Source organism: Barbus barbus (assembly GCF_936440315.1).
Source record: "Barbus barbus genome assembly, chromosome: 39".
Taxonomy (NCBI): domain Eukaryota; kingdom Metazoa; phylum Chordata; class Actinopteri; order Cypriniformes; family Cyprinidae; genus Barbus; species Barbus barbus.
Genome location: NC_136717.1, coordinates 21,499,057 through 21,515,414, shown reverse-complemented (window position 1 = coordinate 21,515,414; position 16,358 = coordinate 21,499,057). Strand labels below are relative to the sequence as shown.

The 16,358-nt window shown below is 36.8% G+C and overlaps 1 protein-coding gene across 2 annotated transcripts in view; it reads right to left on the bottom strand.

The window, feature by feature from the left end:
- Positions 1-16,358, bottom strand: part of LOC306858345 (tubulin--tyrosine ligase-like protein 12) — a 50,238-nt gene that overhangs the window by 21,476 nt on the left and 12,404 nt on the right. The window contains exons 5-6 of one of the 2 annotated variants that reach the window (XM_079398843.1): positions 395-528; positions 144-220 (exon numbers count right to left, since the gene is read on the bottom strand). In XM_079398843.1, coding sequence (XP_079254969.1) covers positions 144-220; positions 395-528 — 211 coding nt within the window. The remainder of the gene's footprint in view (positions 1-143; positions 221-394; positions 529-16,358) is intronic. The other variant, XM_079398844.1, reaches the window with a different exon arrangement.

The window sequence follows — 16,358 nt, the reverse complement described above, 5'->3', positions numbered from 1 at the left end:
ATTAAAATGTGAATAAAAAGGGTTAGATATTTGAACTTTTGACAGAATGGAAACATCTTTTTTTTTTAAAAGGTTGACTTTAGGAAGAAAAACTTTAAAGTTGCAAAGAACACAATAACTCAAACTTTAACACAATGACTTACTTCAGCACTTTTCCATCTGGTACACGGTAAGGCTGGATGTCCATAGGAAGCTTCTCTTTGTTCTCCTGCAGAATTGTCTGGAAAAGTACAGAGATGTAGAGAGAAAATGGCACTTAATGACTTTACTGAATCAAAATGTTGTCCACAAAAAGCACCCAGGCATTTTAAAACATGCCGACAACCAATAAGATTCCACATAGACAAATATTTCCAAAGCAAACAATATTTTAAGAATAATTAAATTCACTCACTTCATAGTAAAGGTCAGATGGTTCTTGGATGTCATCGCTCACGGCCTCAAGCTCATCAGGTAGCCATGGTAACAGGCGGCATCTCCTCACCAAAGAGTCTGTCTCTCCATATGCAAAATCACGTGTCACCTCATCTGATAAATGTTAAAACTCTCATTAAAAATCAAAAACATCAATTTGAATATGTAAAGCATGGGTTGTTTTTTTTGTGCACTCAACGGATGAACAGTGGGGGAAGGGAATTTAAGGGGGATATCTTCAAGGTTGTGATGGATGCAACAACATCACTATCTCTTGGGAAGGTACAAGCGGGAGGCTACATTGACCTTCAAGATAAGGTTGGAAACTGTTGTCGTTTGATCATCTTCAGGTGCAGGATCCTGGCACCACATTGATTACGAAACCTCAGAGATATTGCCAAATAAGAACTCATCATTTTCAGTAATTAAAACATGCACCTAATTGGGAGGGGGCGCAAGCCTGGCCAGTTTGCTTTCTCTCACTTGGAGGGCTGTTCTTAAACCGCACCTAATTTTAAAGTATAAAAAAGGGGTTTCTTTCAAAAAACAGTGGAAGCTCAGCCGTGGGAAAAGCGAGCATCGCCCGGCATTCTCGGACAAGTGTTGGTCTTCTACTGTGACTGAAACGGACTCCCCAGTCTTTTGAAGAGTGAAGATGATGGCATGGTTCTGAGGTTGTATATTTGTTATGACACATGGCTTTGGGGTATTAGGTTTAGTGTATGCTCAAATTAGTGTATTATTCATTCATAATTATTATCTTTTATCCATTTATTCATGATCATTCCTATATTATGCACTGGCTTATGATTATCCTTCTTTAATGTGTTTATTTTTGATTATCACTATTCTTTTATGTATTTACCTATGATAATTAGGGGGCAAGCCCAAAGGGCTGTAGCCCCTATTGTAATTGTATGTTTTATTATTAGTATTATTTTTCCCCAATGGGAGTCTATGGCAGCCCTATGAACGGAACAGAGGAAAATTATGAAATTTGGCATACTTGTAGAATAGTGATCTGACCAACTTTGGGGTCTCTAGATCCAACTCTATAGCGCCACCACCAGTTCAAAAATTCAACATTGAATTGAAACTCCTGAACCCCTTGTTGTAGAAAAATAAAACTTAGTACACCTGATTACTCTCTTCATCACATTCAATAGCTTACTGTAAGACTCCACCCATTACAGTATTTTGAAAAGTACAGTATTCTGTCGTTTTGCTACTACTCCTTGAAAATGGATTCAATTCTTCCCAAAATTGGCTCAGATGATCTTTGGACTGAGCTGAACATAACTGAACCGAATTTGACTACTCGTGAAAACAAAAGTTATGATGTTGTGAACAAGGTCGACCCAAAATTGATTCAGAAGCTGTATCTCGGCCAAACTTTGATCAATCAAAACAAAACTTGGTATGCTTCATCAACAGCATGGTCTGAGGGTTCATGCCAAAGTTGGGAACAGCGCGATAACAACAGGTCGTGAGATACCAAAAATGCACATTTTCGCTTATAACGTTTGAACAGTCAATCAGAAAATTATGATCTTTGTGTCTATGGATTCCTTGCGTCATGCCGAATCAGAAGATGTCAATTTTGCCAGGATTGGCTGAACCACGTGTCCGCCATTTTGAAATTTGACATAAATTGCAATATCTTCTGAACCATTTGACATATCTGTTCAAAAATCGGTAGGGATCATGAACACCATGCCCCGGAGGTACCACAAAAGTTTGAAGACAGCGCCACCTAGTGCTCCAGAGATATAACTATTCTAACAAAAACACATAACTTTTGAAAATGTTGTCCAAAATGTGTAATTTTTATGTCGTTTCGTTCCCTGGGTTATGCCGATTCTGACAATGTTTCATTTGTCATTTTCCATCATGGTGTCTGTCCGCCATATTGACGCAAATGAAAAACAGTGTTTTTGCTACTCTTCCTACAAATTTTGTTAAATTTTGTTCAAAATCTGATCATATAATCTTTGGACCGAGTCGCACAGAAATGACTGAACAGATTTTTGATATTCACTACAGTTCCAGAGAAATACCTCTCGGAACTTGCCCATGTCTGTGTTTGTTGACTTATACTACTAATCTTACCATTCTTTTAAGTTACATGCTAAACAATTACCATTCTGTTTATTGTGACTCTTCAGCTATTGAATTAACCATAAGCTGCATTACAATTAACTTTACTTTATGTGTTACGCTGGTTAAAATGCTAAAGAACTTTTTTGTCAGTTCAATCTCACACCAAAACCTCTCCTCGGAAGCTGGTCAAACGTGCAGAGATTGAGTGGCACACTCTGCTAAGCCACTGGCCCTCAACTTTACAGGTCGAGGGTTTGAATCCCGGTTGGCATAAGCCCAGACCGTGAGAGGTCCTGTGGCCAGAAGCGGTGCAAACATTGCTTTTGTTCCAGACGTTGGATCTTCCGTGCGTGTTTGTCTCGAATCAGAAACGTGTGTTTGTTTGTTCTCATCCTAACTTCTGTTCAATTTTGAACTTCTGAACCATTCTATTTCTGCTGTTTTTGATCTTCTCGCTCTGCACCGCGCTACAGCCCATTCACAGGCTTGGCTTCGCTGCTTGCAGCTATATTATTTTTATTGATATTAGAGTGAGTTACCTGTTGGAATGGGAAATTATGGTAGGAAGAATAGTCTTAGCCGAAGTTCAAGTGGATAGAGAGAACGTTGCGGGATATGAACTTACAGTCTGGGGAATACAGAGAGGAAAAAGTAGAGAAATAGACAAGAATAACACGCATTTTTGGAAATGGTTAGATGATGTTAGTACAGATGAAATAAGGTATTATATGGAAAGGAAACCTAAAGTGAAGCTGAAAAGTACTTTTAGAATAAGACATTGGCATATGAACGGAATTGAAATATACGAAGAGAATAGCTTTATTGAAGAACCGAACGGGAACGAAACAGTTAAATATTTTATTGAGCCGACTTACAGAACCAGCATGAATGAAGAAGTCGGTGGATGTTGGATATTTCGAACACGGGAGAATTTTGATCCGTGGAAAATAGGCCAGTGCAAACGTAGAGGAACAGTAAAGAGGAGTAAGAGAAGTAAAGAAAAGGAAAAAATTATCTCAGCTGTCAAAATAAAAAAAGAATGTTAAAGATTGGATAAAAACCAGTAGAATTCTTAACCCCGAAGGTGAATTCATTTTACTAACAGCGGCGAGAGACAGACTGGTAGGTTCCCGAAAAATGGGTTATGCAGGAGTCTAGATCTGAGACATGGATCGACTTAGTTAAATAAAACATGTCCGTGAATTTGGAAGAAAAGAATGACACTTCCCAGAGTTAAGTTTAATTTTAAAATAGGATATTGGGAAATAGATAACATAAAATGGGAAACAGACGTGTATCTAACCAAAATTGAATTAAATAAAGGGTTGAAAATGGAAAAAGACATTAAGGAGCATTATGAGAATAAAAGTTAAACTGTTGGATGAATGCGTGAGAAAAGAGCTCAGCAGAAGAAGACATGGGAAGACATTTTTATACGCAAATTTTAGTGATAAGGATGGAGAGGTGATGGATTGTAGTGATTTACTTAATGGCACAGATCATTTCACAGGGAATCGAACAACAGAGGTTTTAAGTGTAAGAAGGAAGTTATATATGAAAAAAGTAAACATTTACAGGAGAAAGGATAAAGAAGGTGTTTTCAGACAAGGCCTAGTCTTCTTTGAAGATGCAGTGTATGGTATAACAGGGTTAGAATGCGGAGAAATATTAGGAGAGTGTGCTTCTGAACACAATTCTATAACAATCAACTAAATGGGAGCGGTTTTATGTTATAAGAAAAATGGAATCATGCCGTTACCGTGGACATTTAAAAGGAGCAAAATAGCTAACAGATACGAGATGAGTTTCGGAGCAGGAGGAGTTATCAGGATAGTAGATAGAAATCTGAAGTGAAAAGTATTACACGGTCCCGCGCAGATCGCAATAAATTGCATGATACGTTACAGGCTTCGTAAAGGGGGCAAAAATGTTCCACTAACGGGACTTGATGCTATAGCAATCGATGATTTCTCTCATTTAATTCAAAGAAAGGATTGGAAAGAGAAATGGTGTAAAGGCAAGGACGACACTTATTACCTAGGTTTGGATTGGATGAAAGATAGTCTTTTTAATACAAGTATAGAAATTATAGGGGAACGAGTCAAAGGCGGACCTAGGTGGCTCGAGGCCCATGGAGAATTTGTGAGAGAGGGCATACAAGGAATCAAATAAGCAGCAAATGCAGTATTAAGTGTCGTTACGAAAGATATGTGGGCAAATTTAGATAATTTCTTAGTCAACACGAGTTGGTACGTGTTATACATAGGGTTGACTTTATTAGCAGTAATATTATTGTTCATCATTGTGAAATGTTCATGCACTGCTTTAGGTTTGCGAATGTGCTCAAAGACAATAGAGAAGAGTGACGAGTTAGCAGTGCAAGAGAAGCTGATTGACTTCCAAGATAAGAAACAGAAACGGTTTAAAAAGCGGAGAAAGTATTTCAGAAGATCCTTTGTTGTATGACAACAGTTACAAAAAGGAAAGACACCTGTTAGGGCAAAAGTAACGTATAAGAAGTAGGAGGAGTCATGTGCATATAGAAAATATAGGGTATATGCAACAGACAAAAGGCCACTCACACATTCAAGGGGGTGACTACCAATACTACAACTCCAAATTTTAAGACAAAATATAATTGAACGGAATCAAACGTTTTTTTTGAAGAACCAATTGTTCATGTTAAGACCAACAGAGATTTAAATTTAATAGGTTTGAGAAATGGCATCCAACTGGACAGATAATCAGACTACCAACGGAACAGCTGAAGTGAACGGAGAAATTCCTCCAGCAGGTTCAGAAACTGTAATTCAGGTTTGTGAAAATGGGGTACATATTTTATGGGCTATAATCCAGTAAGCAGAAATCTCTGGTGGCACACATTCGTAATTTTAGAATAATTTTGATGAAAAGAATAAGTAAAATTATTTTGGTCTGTAATTTAATTGTGGTCTCCGAAGGATGGAGCAAGATGCTGTGAAATTGACTGAAATAAATTATTTTGTTATGTGGTGTGACATGACATTAATTTTAATTAATGCAATATACCTGATAGGAATATTGATAGTTAGAAATGGAAAAGTAAGTTTATGGGGATTTTTAGGATCTATAATTTTAAGTGCTTTTTTATTAGGATGCTATTTACATAATGATTAAATTTTATTGTTGGGGATATTGATTTTGATGAGTAGATGGGAAAAAAACGAATAAGAAAATCAAACAATGTATGGAATGTTGTAAACGGGTTGCAAACAAACTCAACCAATCCATCTCTTACCTAATTTGTGGTGCAACTCGCCATGCTGAAAGAAACAGGAAGAAGCATAGACAAAAGCAAATTTGTTACGAGTGTGGGAGCTCCACAAAAAGATTGTTTTGAATTGGTTAATTACCGACGTTATTGTTCTAAGTGCATTAAAAGACCAAAATGTAATGTAATGTAATTGGTTCCTTCTGGAGCACCAATGAATGTTTTAATTTTTTTTTAAATAGTTGTGTTTGAGTGCCTCAATTGTCCTCAGTGTGAAAAGGTGGATCTCATAATCATACAGTTACTGCTGGAAAGGGTTCAAATATGCAAAAGATGCTGGAAAACTGAAGATTCTGCAGAACTTGGAGGACTTTTCGGAAAGAACAGTGCTCAGTTTAACTCTTCAGAAAAATCAAGAGACTCATGAACAACCATCACAAAACAAAAAAACAGTTGTAGATCATCCAGGTAACCACACACACAGTATTAAGAACCAAGGGTTCCCAAACTTTTGAATGGGGTTATTTTAATCATTTCAGCTATTATTTTTGTCTTGTGGACTATATGTAAACATATTTTATGGAAAATATCTTACTCAGGACAGTACTAAATAAAAAATAACATGCATTTTTTTATGACCTCTCTTATTTTGTTAAAATTATTCACATTTTCACAAATTCTGAAAGGGGTTCCCAAACTTTCGCATGCAACTGTACTTACTGTTCATGTTAATTCATACAGTTAATGTTAAAAACTGAAACCTTATTGTAAAGTATTACTAAAGTTTTATATATTGTTCTGTGTGTGTGTTTCAGAGTTGGTGGTTTGGATTAACCCTTTAATTGCTGTATCCCTTAAAACCAGACTGCCAGAGTGTTACTGTAATGCATGTGCCCGCTGGGCACCGTTTTCCTGATGCTGCCGGGGTGGCGTTGGCACTGACGGCTTGGGCCCGCCATCGCTGCTTGCAGCTATATTTATCATTATTATTGATATCAGCTGTGTGTCAACAATAAACAGTTGACCAGGGGCCTGTTTCAATAAGGAGGTTCAACCAACTCTGAGTTAAAACTTGAACTCTGAGTTGACTTACCCTGAGATGGGAAACTCTGAGTTTTCGGTTACAGAACAGCTGAAATGAGTTAGTTCAATCAGCTCTGAGTTGACTGACTCCGAGTTAAGCTCGTGCACTGCTACTATAAAAAGCCATTATCAATGGAGCGCCGAAATTACGATTCACCATGGCAACAGCTCCCGCCAAAAAGACGTCAGCGCGCATACCTCCGTCAATGCGTAACATTAATTCTTAATAACTGTCTATAACTTAATAACGGTTATAATATCTGAGGTGAAAACTGTAAATTATTGAACTAATATTCATTTTAATGGTATCTCATGGCCACAAAAAAAAAAAAGACAGAAAAAGAAACAAGAACGTGGCAGCAGCTAAAAATGAAGTATAAAAACACAAATGAATCAAGGTAAAGCTTTAAACATGAAAGGTTCATGGGTGTGGGCTAAATGACTTTACAAACATTTGACATTAAATATCATTCAGTGTCTATTTCAATGCGCTGCAGCTTTTTCCACATCGTCTAACACTCTTTTCACATAATTAAATATTCTCTAATCCAACCGGATACATTTCTTAATTAGAGTAATAAAATTAATTACTGACAAGAAGGCAGAGGGAGAACCTGGACCAGCACCACTGACAGATGAAGAGGAGATGGTCAAGTATTGGAAGACTTCTAAAATCCAAAAGTAAAAATAATAACTTTTGCTTTTGTATTAGGAAATAAAGATGACCAAAAAATTTTAATAATTTGCTTATTTAACAGCTGTAGTGGTGGTTATGGCTCGTACTACCCATCCATCTGGCATCCTTCCATTTCATACAGTAATCATGCTTGTCATCAATGCATCCAACCACACTGGAAATCCTGAAGGAAATTCTGATTATTTCAGGTTACTTCCACAGGTCACAGAAAGATGTTATCAAGTGAACATCATTTATCAGATTAGCCTCATTTAAACCCATTGCTACACCATTGACCTACAGTCCTGTGATACTCCTCTTTGACGGATTTGTGCCCAGGAAAAAAAAAAAAAAAAAAAAAATTGCCCAGAAAGCGCGTGAGAGCGATGCACACTTTACTTAAAATCTGCATATCTTATAATGTGCTCTGCATCTCTGATGTTTAAAAGAAAACTACCATTTAAAAAGGTACCGCTCAAATAAATATGCACATGAATACGGTGTAAAAAAAACATATAATAACATAAATAATAGGCTATAAAGGTATTTAGTCTTGTTTCCATGAAGGAAAAGAAAATAAAAATATTATTTTATTTTCCAAATTATCTGGCAATGGGGTAAGAAATTAAAATTAGCCTATTCTTGTTTCCGTTTGCATTAAGATTATTTTTCTTACACTCTGTAGAACAATTTTATATTTTAACAAGACTAAATATCTAAAAAAATTATTTTCATGTATAGAAAATGCATCTTAACTTAAATTTTAAATGTTTGTACTTGAAATAAGACAAAAATACTCAGTAAGAAAAGCAATTTTGCGGCGTGAATGAACGAATGAGGTATTAAAACATCGCTTACACTTTAAAAAGGTGGAGGAGACCGAAAGAAACTCTGGGTTTACCAAAGAAAACCTGCTCCCGACCAGGTTAGGTTCACAGAGTAAGTTACCACGGTAACTGACTCCGAGTATAAGTTACCTCTCTTCCAGAAACGGGCTTGACTTACTCTGCTTTCTCAGGTTTAACATACCTCCCATTCTGAAACTGAAAACCCAGAGTTTCCCTCATTTCAGGGTTAACATACTCAGAGTTTTCACTTAACCTCCTTTCTGAAACGGGCCCCTGCTTGATTAGTATGGTGTACGGACCTTTTATTGACCCCTCCTCTTGCTGATTAGCACCACACTTGTCTCACATCAGTTTTGAGAACAGAAACCATACCAAAACAGAATAAAACCACTTTATACTAATATTTAGTACCAAACATTACTACACTATATAATGCTTAAAGAATCAATAGTTAATGTACTTTCAAACAGAAACATAACTTTTACTGACATTTTTTCATATACAGGTGCTGGTCATAAAATTAGAATATCATGAAAAAGTTGATTTCAGTAATACCATTCAAAATGTGAAACTTGGGGGGACAAGGGAAGGACAAGATGTGGTAGAAAAAAAGTGTACAAGCAATAAGGATAATCGCACCCTGGAGAGGATTGTGAAACAAAACCCATTCAAAAATGTGAGGGAGATTCACAAAGAGTGGACTACAGCTGGAGTCAGTGCTTCAAGAACCACCACGCACAGACGTATGCAAGACATGGGTTTCAGCTGTCGCATTCCTTGTGTCAAGCCACTCTTGAACAAGAGACAGCGTCAGAAGCGTCTTGACTGGACTGCTGCTGAGTGGTCCAAAGTTATGTTCTCTGATGAAAGTAAATTTTGCATTTCCTTTGGAAATCAAGGTCCCAGAGTCTGGAGGAAGAGAGGAGAGGCACATAATCCACGTTGCTTCAGGTCCAGTGTAAAGTTTCCACAGTCATTGATGGTTTGGGGTGCCATGTCATCTGCTGGTGTTGGTCCATTGTGTTTTCTGAGGTCCAAGGTCAACGCAGCCGTCTACCAGGAAGTTTTAGAGCACTTCATGCTTCCTGCTGCTGACCAACTTTATGGAGATGCAGATTTCATTTTCCAACAGGACTTGGCACCTGCACACACTGCCAAAGCTACCAGTACCTGGTTTAAGGACCATGGTATCCCTGTTCTTGATTGGCCAGCAAACTCGCCTGACCTTAACCCCATAGAAAACCTATGGGGTATTGTGAAGAGGAAGATGCAATACGCCAGACCCAACAATTCAGAAGAGCTGAAGGCCACTATCAGAGCAACATGGGCTCTCATAACACCTGAGCAGTGCCACAGACTGATCGACTCCATGCCACGCCGCATTGCTGCAGTAATCCAGGCCAAAGGAGCCCCAACTAAATATTGAGTGCTGTACATGCTCATACTTTTCATGTTCATACTTTTCAGTTGGCCAGAATTTCTAAAAATCGTTTTTTTTTGCATTGGTCTTAATTGATATTCTAATTTTCTGAGATACTGAATTTGGGACTTTCATTTGTTGTCAGTTATAATCATCAAAATTAAAGGAAATAAACATTTGAAATATATCAGTCTGTGTGTAATGAATGAATCTAATATACAAGTTTCACTTTTTGAATGGTATTACTGAAATAAATCCACTTTTTCATGATATTCTAATTTTATGACCAGCACCTGTATGTGTGATGAGCCTTACATAATACTTGTTAGCCCTATAAAGCTTACTGCTTCTTGTGGTTTTGACACCCTTGATATGAGATCATGCATTACCTCATGTCTGCAGAAACATGAGGTAATGCATGATCTGATATCAAGGGTGTCAAAACCACAAGAACCTACAGTATTTGCTCAGAAAATTATCACCTCCAACTGTTCACAAGGGAACCCATTTCTGCCATGGGATAAAAAAGGGTAACTGTGACACAATCCTGACTTTCTCAAAATTCAGTTTTTTTTTCTGCCAAAGAATAAAAATTAAGAGGCAATTGCGACCTTTTCTCTCATAATTCTAACTTTTGTTTTCTCACAATGGCAAGTTTTCTCAGAATTGTGAGATATTAAAATGATGACAGAGTGGTGAGCAAGTTCAAACATAGGTCAGAGGAGCACCAAAGAAACTTTCCCTCTCTATCTTGGGCTGTAACTGTAAATTCTTAATTAGAATTCAACATTCTGCAGTTCCCAGGGCCCTGCTGGTTACTTTCTCTTTTTAACTAAATACCATAACCAGAGCATTAACAATACATTGTTTTCGTAATTCAGAATTAGCTTTATTGCCAGGTATGTTTGCACAAACGAGGAATTTGTTTTAGTGACAGTAGCTCCACAGTGCGACAGAATGACAGCAACAGGACACAGATAGTAAAATAAAAATAAATAAAAAATAAAATAAATAATGTACAAATATACAAAAATGAACAATGTGCCAAATAGCACAAACACAATATACAATATTGATTTTTATCATCAATATTCTCAACTCACTTCTTATTTTACTAAAGTATGTTATTCCTTATACAATAAACTGATCTTTGATATTTTCTCATCTGGATGTATCTGCATCTAACTATCAGGATTTTGCGATACTATTATAAAGATCTCATTGATTTACTATTACAAACTATTATATCTTACTTTGCGGCCATTATCATATATGTCAGGCTTCAGAGAGTTAAGGACTTATCAGGATCAAATGACTAATTATCACTAACTGCTGCGTGATAATTAGCCAGGCGGTAAATGACTTGCGAGATGGTGTGAACGATAGCCTTTGTTTTCTGTGGGGTGTAAGGCTTAGAGCCCTAAAGACTGCAAATTGTCTTTCAAATGATAACGGTCCTGTTAACATCTGATATTAACACCTGTCTTGGGTTGCCACTTGAATATTTGACCACTAGACCTAATGGAGCATCTTTGATCTGTCTTTTATCATCATGCACAGACAAAAAAAAAGCTCATTTCCATGGGGGGTGCAGCCTGTGGTTTAATCCCCTTTGTTCCCTGTGGAGCATTAAGGGCAGATAGATAAAAATCTATTTGATCTTGTCATTCAAGGCATGAAAAGAATGAGGTGTAGTATCTGTTCTTTAAAGCATGCAGTGATTAAACAGTTATCTGCCTGTTGAAGACGTAAAAAAAAAAAAAAAAAGACTTGACAAAAGTGATCAAAAGGAGACTGTTTTCTTATTCATTGTATTGTTTAAAAACAACCCGATTTATCATTCCTGCATAAACTTATCACTGAAAGCCGGTAATGTAAACTAACCTTTAAAAGTGTGGGGTCATATTCTTTAAAAAATTAATTATTATTTTTTTAAATTGAGAATGCATTAAATTGATCAAAAACGTAAAATGCAAAGTTATTTATAATTAATAGAAAATTTCTATTTCAAACTAATTTCTAACATTCTATTCAAAGAATCCTGAAAAATATATCACTGCTTCCACAAAAATCATAGTTGTTTACACTGATAATAATGATAATATTTTAAAACATACAAGAAAACAGCTATTTTAAATGGTAATAACATTCCATAATATTTCGATTTTGATTGTATATTTTAAACAAATACATGCAGCCATGGTGATCACTAAGAAAAAAAATTAAATCAACTCCACACTTTTGAACAGTACTGTACAGGACCTTACATAAAATCATGAGGTGGTGAGATTTTCAGAACTATATCAAAGTAAAGCAAGTAGTACAATTTCACAAGAGGCCCAATTCCACCTTCCAGGACCATAAAATAAAAGATCCTGTCAATGTGGAACCAGCAAATCTGATTTAACTTGTTACTCCTTCATGGACTATTGTATGAGTTGTGAAAGCCCCATCCGGCACTGCCTTTAAGCAGTTAACCCAAGATAAATTGGCCAGATGATGTCACATTCCAGCTATCACATGAAGAATCATGACTGAAGACAAATGCGGGAGACTGCCCTCCCAAGACTTAAAACAGAGCTACAAAACAGACTCCCTTTTGACCTCTTCCTTAAACACAAGACTGAAATCCTCTTCAAACCACTTTTGAAATGGCACAGAGACTGCCTTTAAAAAACAGGATACATCAGATCATTCCAAAACGAAATATCACTCTGTTGCATAATTCAATATTATATCTGTAACCACCATGTTTGCCTATTATGAATCCTAACCAGTCTAGTCTCACTTCTTTTGTTTTCCATTTAGAGTTTCATATAAGTTTTCATTCCGATATGGAATATTATATTTATTCAGAATGTAATCACAATCACAAAATCAACATACACTGCCATGCGAAAGTATTCATACCCTTTCATTTTTTTCACTTTTCAATTATGTTATGTTGCTGCCTTATGTTAAACTGCTTTAAATTACTTTTTTTCCACATCAATCTACACTCCATACACCATACTGACAAAGCAAAAAACTATTTTCACAACTGGTCAAGGTCTGTCAGGTTGGATGGGGGCAGATGCACATTTTCAGGTTTCTCCAGAAATATTTAACTGGGTTTAATCCCAGGCTCTGGGAACACAGGCTGTGTTCTTAGGGTCATTGTCCTGTTGGAAGGTGAGCCTTCTGCCCAGTCTGAGGTTCTGAATGCTCTGGACTAGGTTTTCATTAAGGCTATCGCAATAGTTTGGTGCATTGAGCTTTTTTCTACTCTGAGGAGTCCCTCAGTCCCTGCCACTGAAAAACAGCCACACAGCATGAGGCTGCTACCAGCACACCTTACTTTTGAGATGGTACTCTGCAGGTGATAAGCAGAGCTGGTTTCCTTCAAACATAATGCTTAGAATTGAGGTTCATCAGACCAGAGAATCTTGTTTCTCAGAGTCTGAGGGTCCTTTAGGTGCTTTTTTCAAGCGTGTTTTGATGTGTCCTCACTGAGGAGAGGATTGAGTTTGCAGTGAGCTGTAGTGATGTTTGTCCTTCTGTAGGTTTTAAGAGTTTTATTAATCAAAATATAAATTAATCAAGTGTAACCAATGTGAACATAGCCATTTATGTATCAAGTTATTCTATTATAAAATTGTATTCGTAGAGGCCTGCAGAAGAATGGAATGTGCTGAGGTATGGTGTAAGATAAAGCTGCACATCTTGTTTTGACATGATAGGGTCTCCTCCTTTAATGTAATGTAAATTGGGGCCTATTATCTGCTCCAGGAAGCAGATGGAGGCACAGCCAAAAGAAGATAAACAATGACGTAGGAAATGTATGCAGGCCTCTGACACACACAGGCATATATACATACATAAATGGCTAAATTCACATTAATTATACTTGATTAATTCATATTTTGACTAATAAAAATCTTCTACACCATCAGCTTCTTGGTCACCACTATAACCAAAGGCCTTCTCCATCAGTTGCTCAGTTTGGCCAGGAGGCCAGCTTATTGTGTAATTCAGTAGTAAAATACAGACATGTTATTATCTTATTAATATTACTATTAATAATATTAAGTATTGAATAATGTGTTAAAGTAGCATAGATTGTGGGTTCATCGTGAGTTCACATGGTAGTTCATTGTGAGTTTACATGATGCCAGGTGCAGGGAAGGCCACCAGACATCAAAGAGGATAAAATGGCCTCCAGACAAGGGGAGGCCCTATATTTAAAAAGGGCCAATATTCCACCATTAGATAACGGATCAAAAGGCGTGCAAAATATTGGTGGCGAGCCAAAAAATTATATATGGCAAGTAAAAAAAATAGAAATAGAAAGAACCAAGGTCGATGACAGTGGATGTGGCGGCTTCTCTCTCGGCTTTGTTACTTTGTAATAAAGTCTTCCTTTGACACATGAAACTCTGCTGTTTGAGCCTTTCTGACTGCACTGACTGCGATCCAGACCAGCAACAACCGCGGCGGGCCACAACAAGCTCTAGAAGAGTCCTGGTTGTTTCAAACTTCCTCCATTAAGGGTAACAGAGACTACATGATTCTGTGAACCTTCAATGAAGCAGAATTTTTTATGAACTCTTCCCCAGATGTGTGGCTTGACGCAAACCTGTTTCTGAGCTCTACAGACTGTTCTTTTGACCTCAGGGCTTGGTTTTTGCTCTGATATGCATTATCAGCTCTTAGACCCTTTATTCAGATGTGTATGCCTTTCCAGATCATATCCATTCAATTGACTTTGCCACAGGTTAACTTCACTTGAAGTGTAGTAACGTACAAGCAATAGGAATGCTCCTGAGCTAAATTTCAACTGTGCCAGATAAGGGTATGAATACTTATGCAATGGAATCATTTTAGTTTTTTATTTTTAATAAATTTTGCAAAGATGTTAAAAACCTGTTTTTTGCTTTACAATTATGGTGTATGGAGTTTAGATTGTTCCCTAGAATATCATTATATGCTTAAACATTAAGATTTGTGTTCATAGAAATTGCTAAAGTAGATGCATATACACACACACACACACACACACACAAGTTTGTTGAGACAAATCTGACTGGTTGAGAACCGCAAGATATTGCACTGGTATCGCTACAGGAACGCCCTTTCACAATGTTGTATCACTCTGCTTGTTCTAGCCAGGTCTACGTTTTGTTGATATAGTGTCATGGCGGACGCCCAAATCTACTATAATTAAAAAATAATACTGTTTTGTGTCACGGAATGCAGTTTTAAGGATTTTTTAGGCAAGAATGTGCTTGCTTGGACTCAAAAGATGCGGTTTGTTAATAAAGATAAGGTCTATTTGAAAATTTGCTTCAACGTTTTCGGAAACAGGATCTCCAGCAGTTCAGTGCTCATTATACCTGCAGAGAGTGCCTCACCGCGGCCAGGTCTTCAGGAATTTACCACTGGCTATAAGATCTCTATACTGGTTAAACACGACATATAATTCATGTCGAGTAAATCTAACGGCCAGTCTTTGATCTCAAACTATTATTTGTTCCAGAGCAAATAGTTTTGGCAAAAGTTTATCATGTTTATGTAAATTCAATGCGGTATAATCGCAGTGCCTTTGCTTACGGTTGACTGAATTGCCTAGCAACTTTTATGATGGCTGTTGTTGTTTATTAAATATGATTATTCAATTATTAGTATTTTATATAAATAATAATAGTATTCAATAGTGTTTAGTACTGAGACATGGTGCGTGTGTTCGTGATTGTGATTTTAGTTACATTGTTCCCGACAACAGACTGTTTTTATGAGTCAGCACTGTAGTAAAGACTTTTACTTTGAAAAATAAACACTTGATGCAGCAAACAAATGCACTGAGGAGCGCTGTCATCAGAAAGCAATGAAAGGATATTGACATTAAGACAAAGATACCGCTTTCCTCAGTGGACATTTAAACTTAATTGTAAGTAACGTTAGGAGAATGAGATGCCTGTATCAGATGCAGGTATTCACAGTCACCCAGTCCATCTCTCTCTCATAATGCTTATTTTACATAATACAGCAAGCTTTTACTACAGTAATACAATAAGTTTTCAATGAAGCAACTCAAAGTTCCTTTGTTACTAGTTCTAAAGTGACGTTTTGGAATTAGTAACGGAGGTTTGGGCTCAGCTGTTAAACTGTTAACTTTAGATTAATATCCATGGAGGAAGAAAGTATTTCTGCACAAAAGAGGGCTTTTAAAGATACTCCGTTGTTGTTTCTAGATTATTTACACTCGTGCCATTGAACTGTTGTGTAAACGCAATATCACACTCATAGATGTGTGAAAAAAAGAAAGCAGAGTATGGAAAAATATTTGTGTTTCCAGACTTTTGCCCCCATTTGGTTTATTTAAAATAGAAAATTAAGAATTTAATGAAAATAAATTTATCGTACAAGAAGTGAGGTTTCATGGCAGCTGTTTAGTGATTCTTTAGTGATCATCAAATGAAGCAATGAATTCATTGTGCGCTCTCATTATGCAAAATGCAGGTTATAAGCATTTTGGGTTTAGCACCATATTAAATTTCCTCAAGAATCTTTGCAAGAATAAAAATAAAG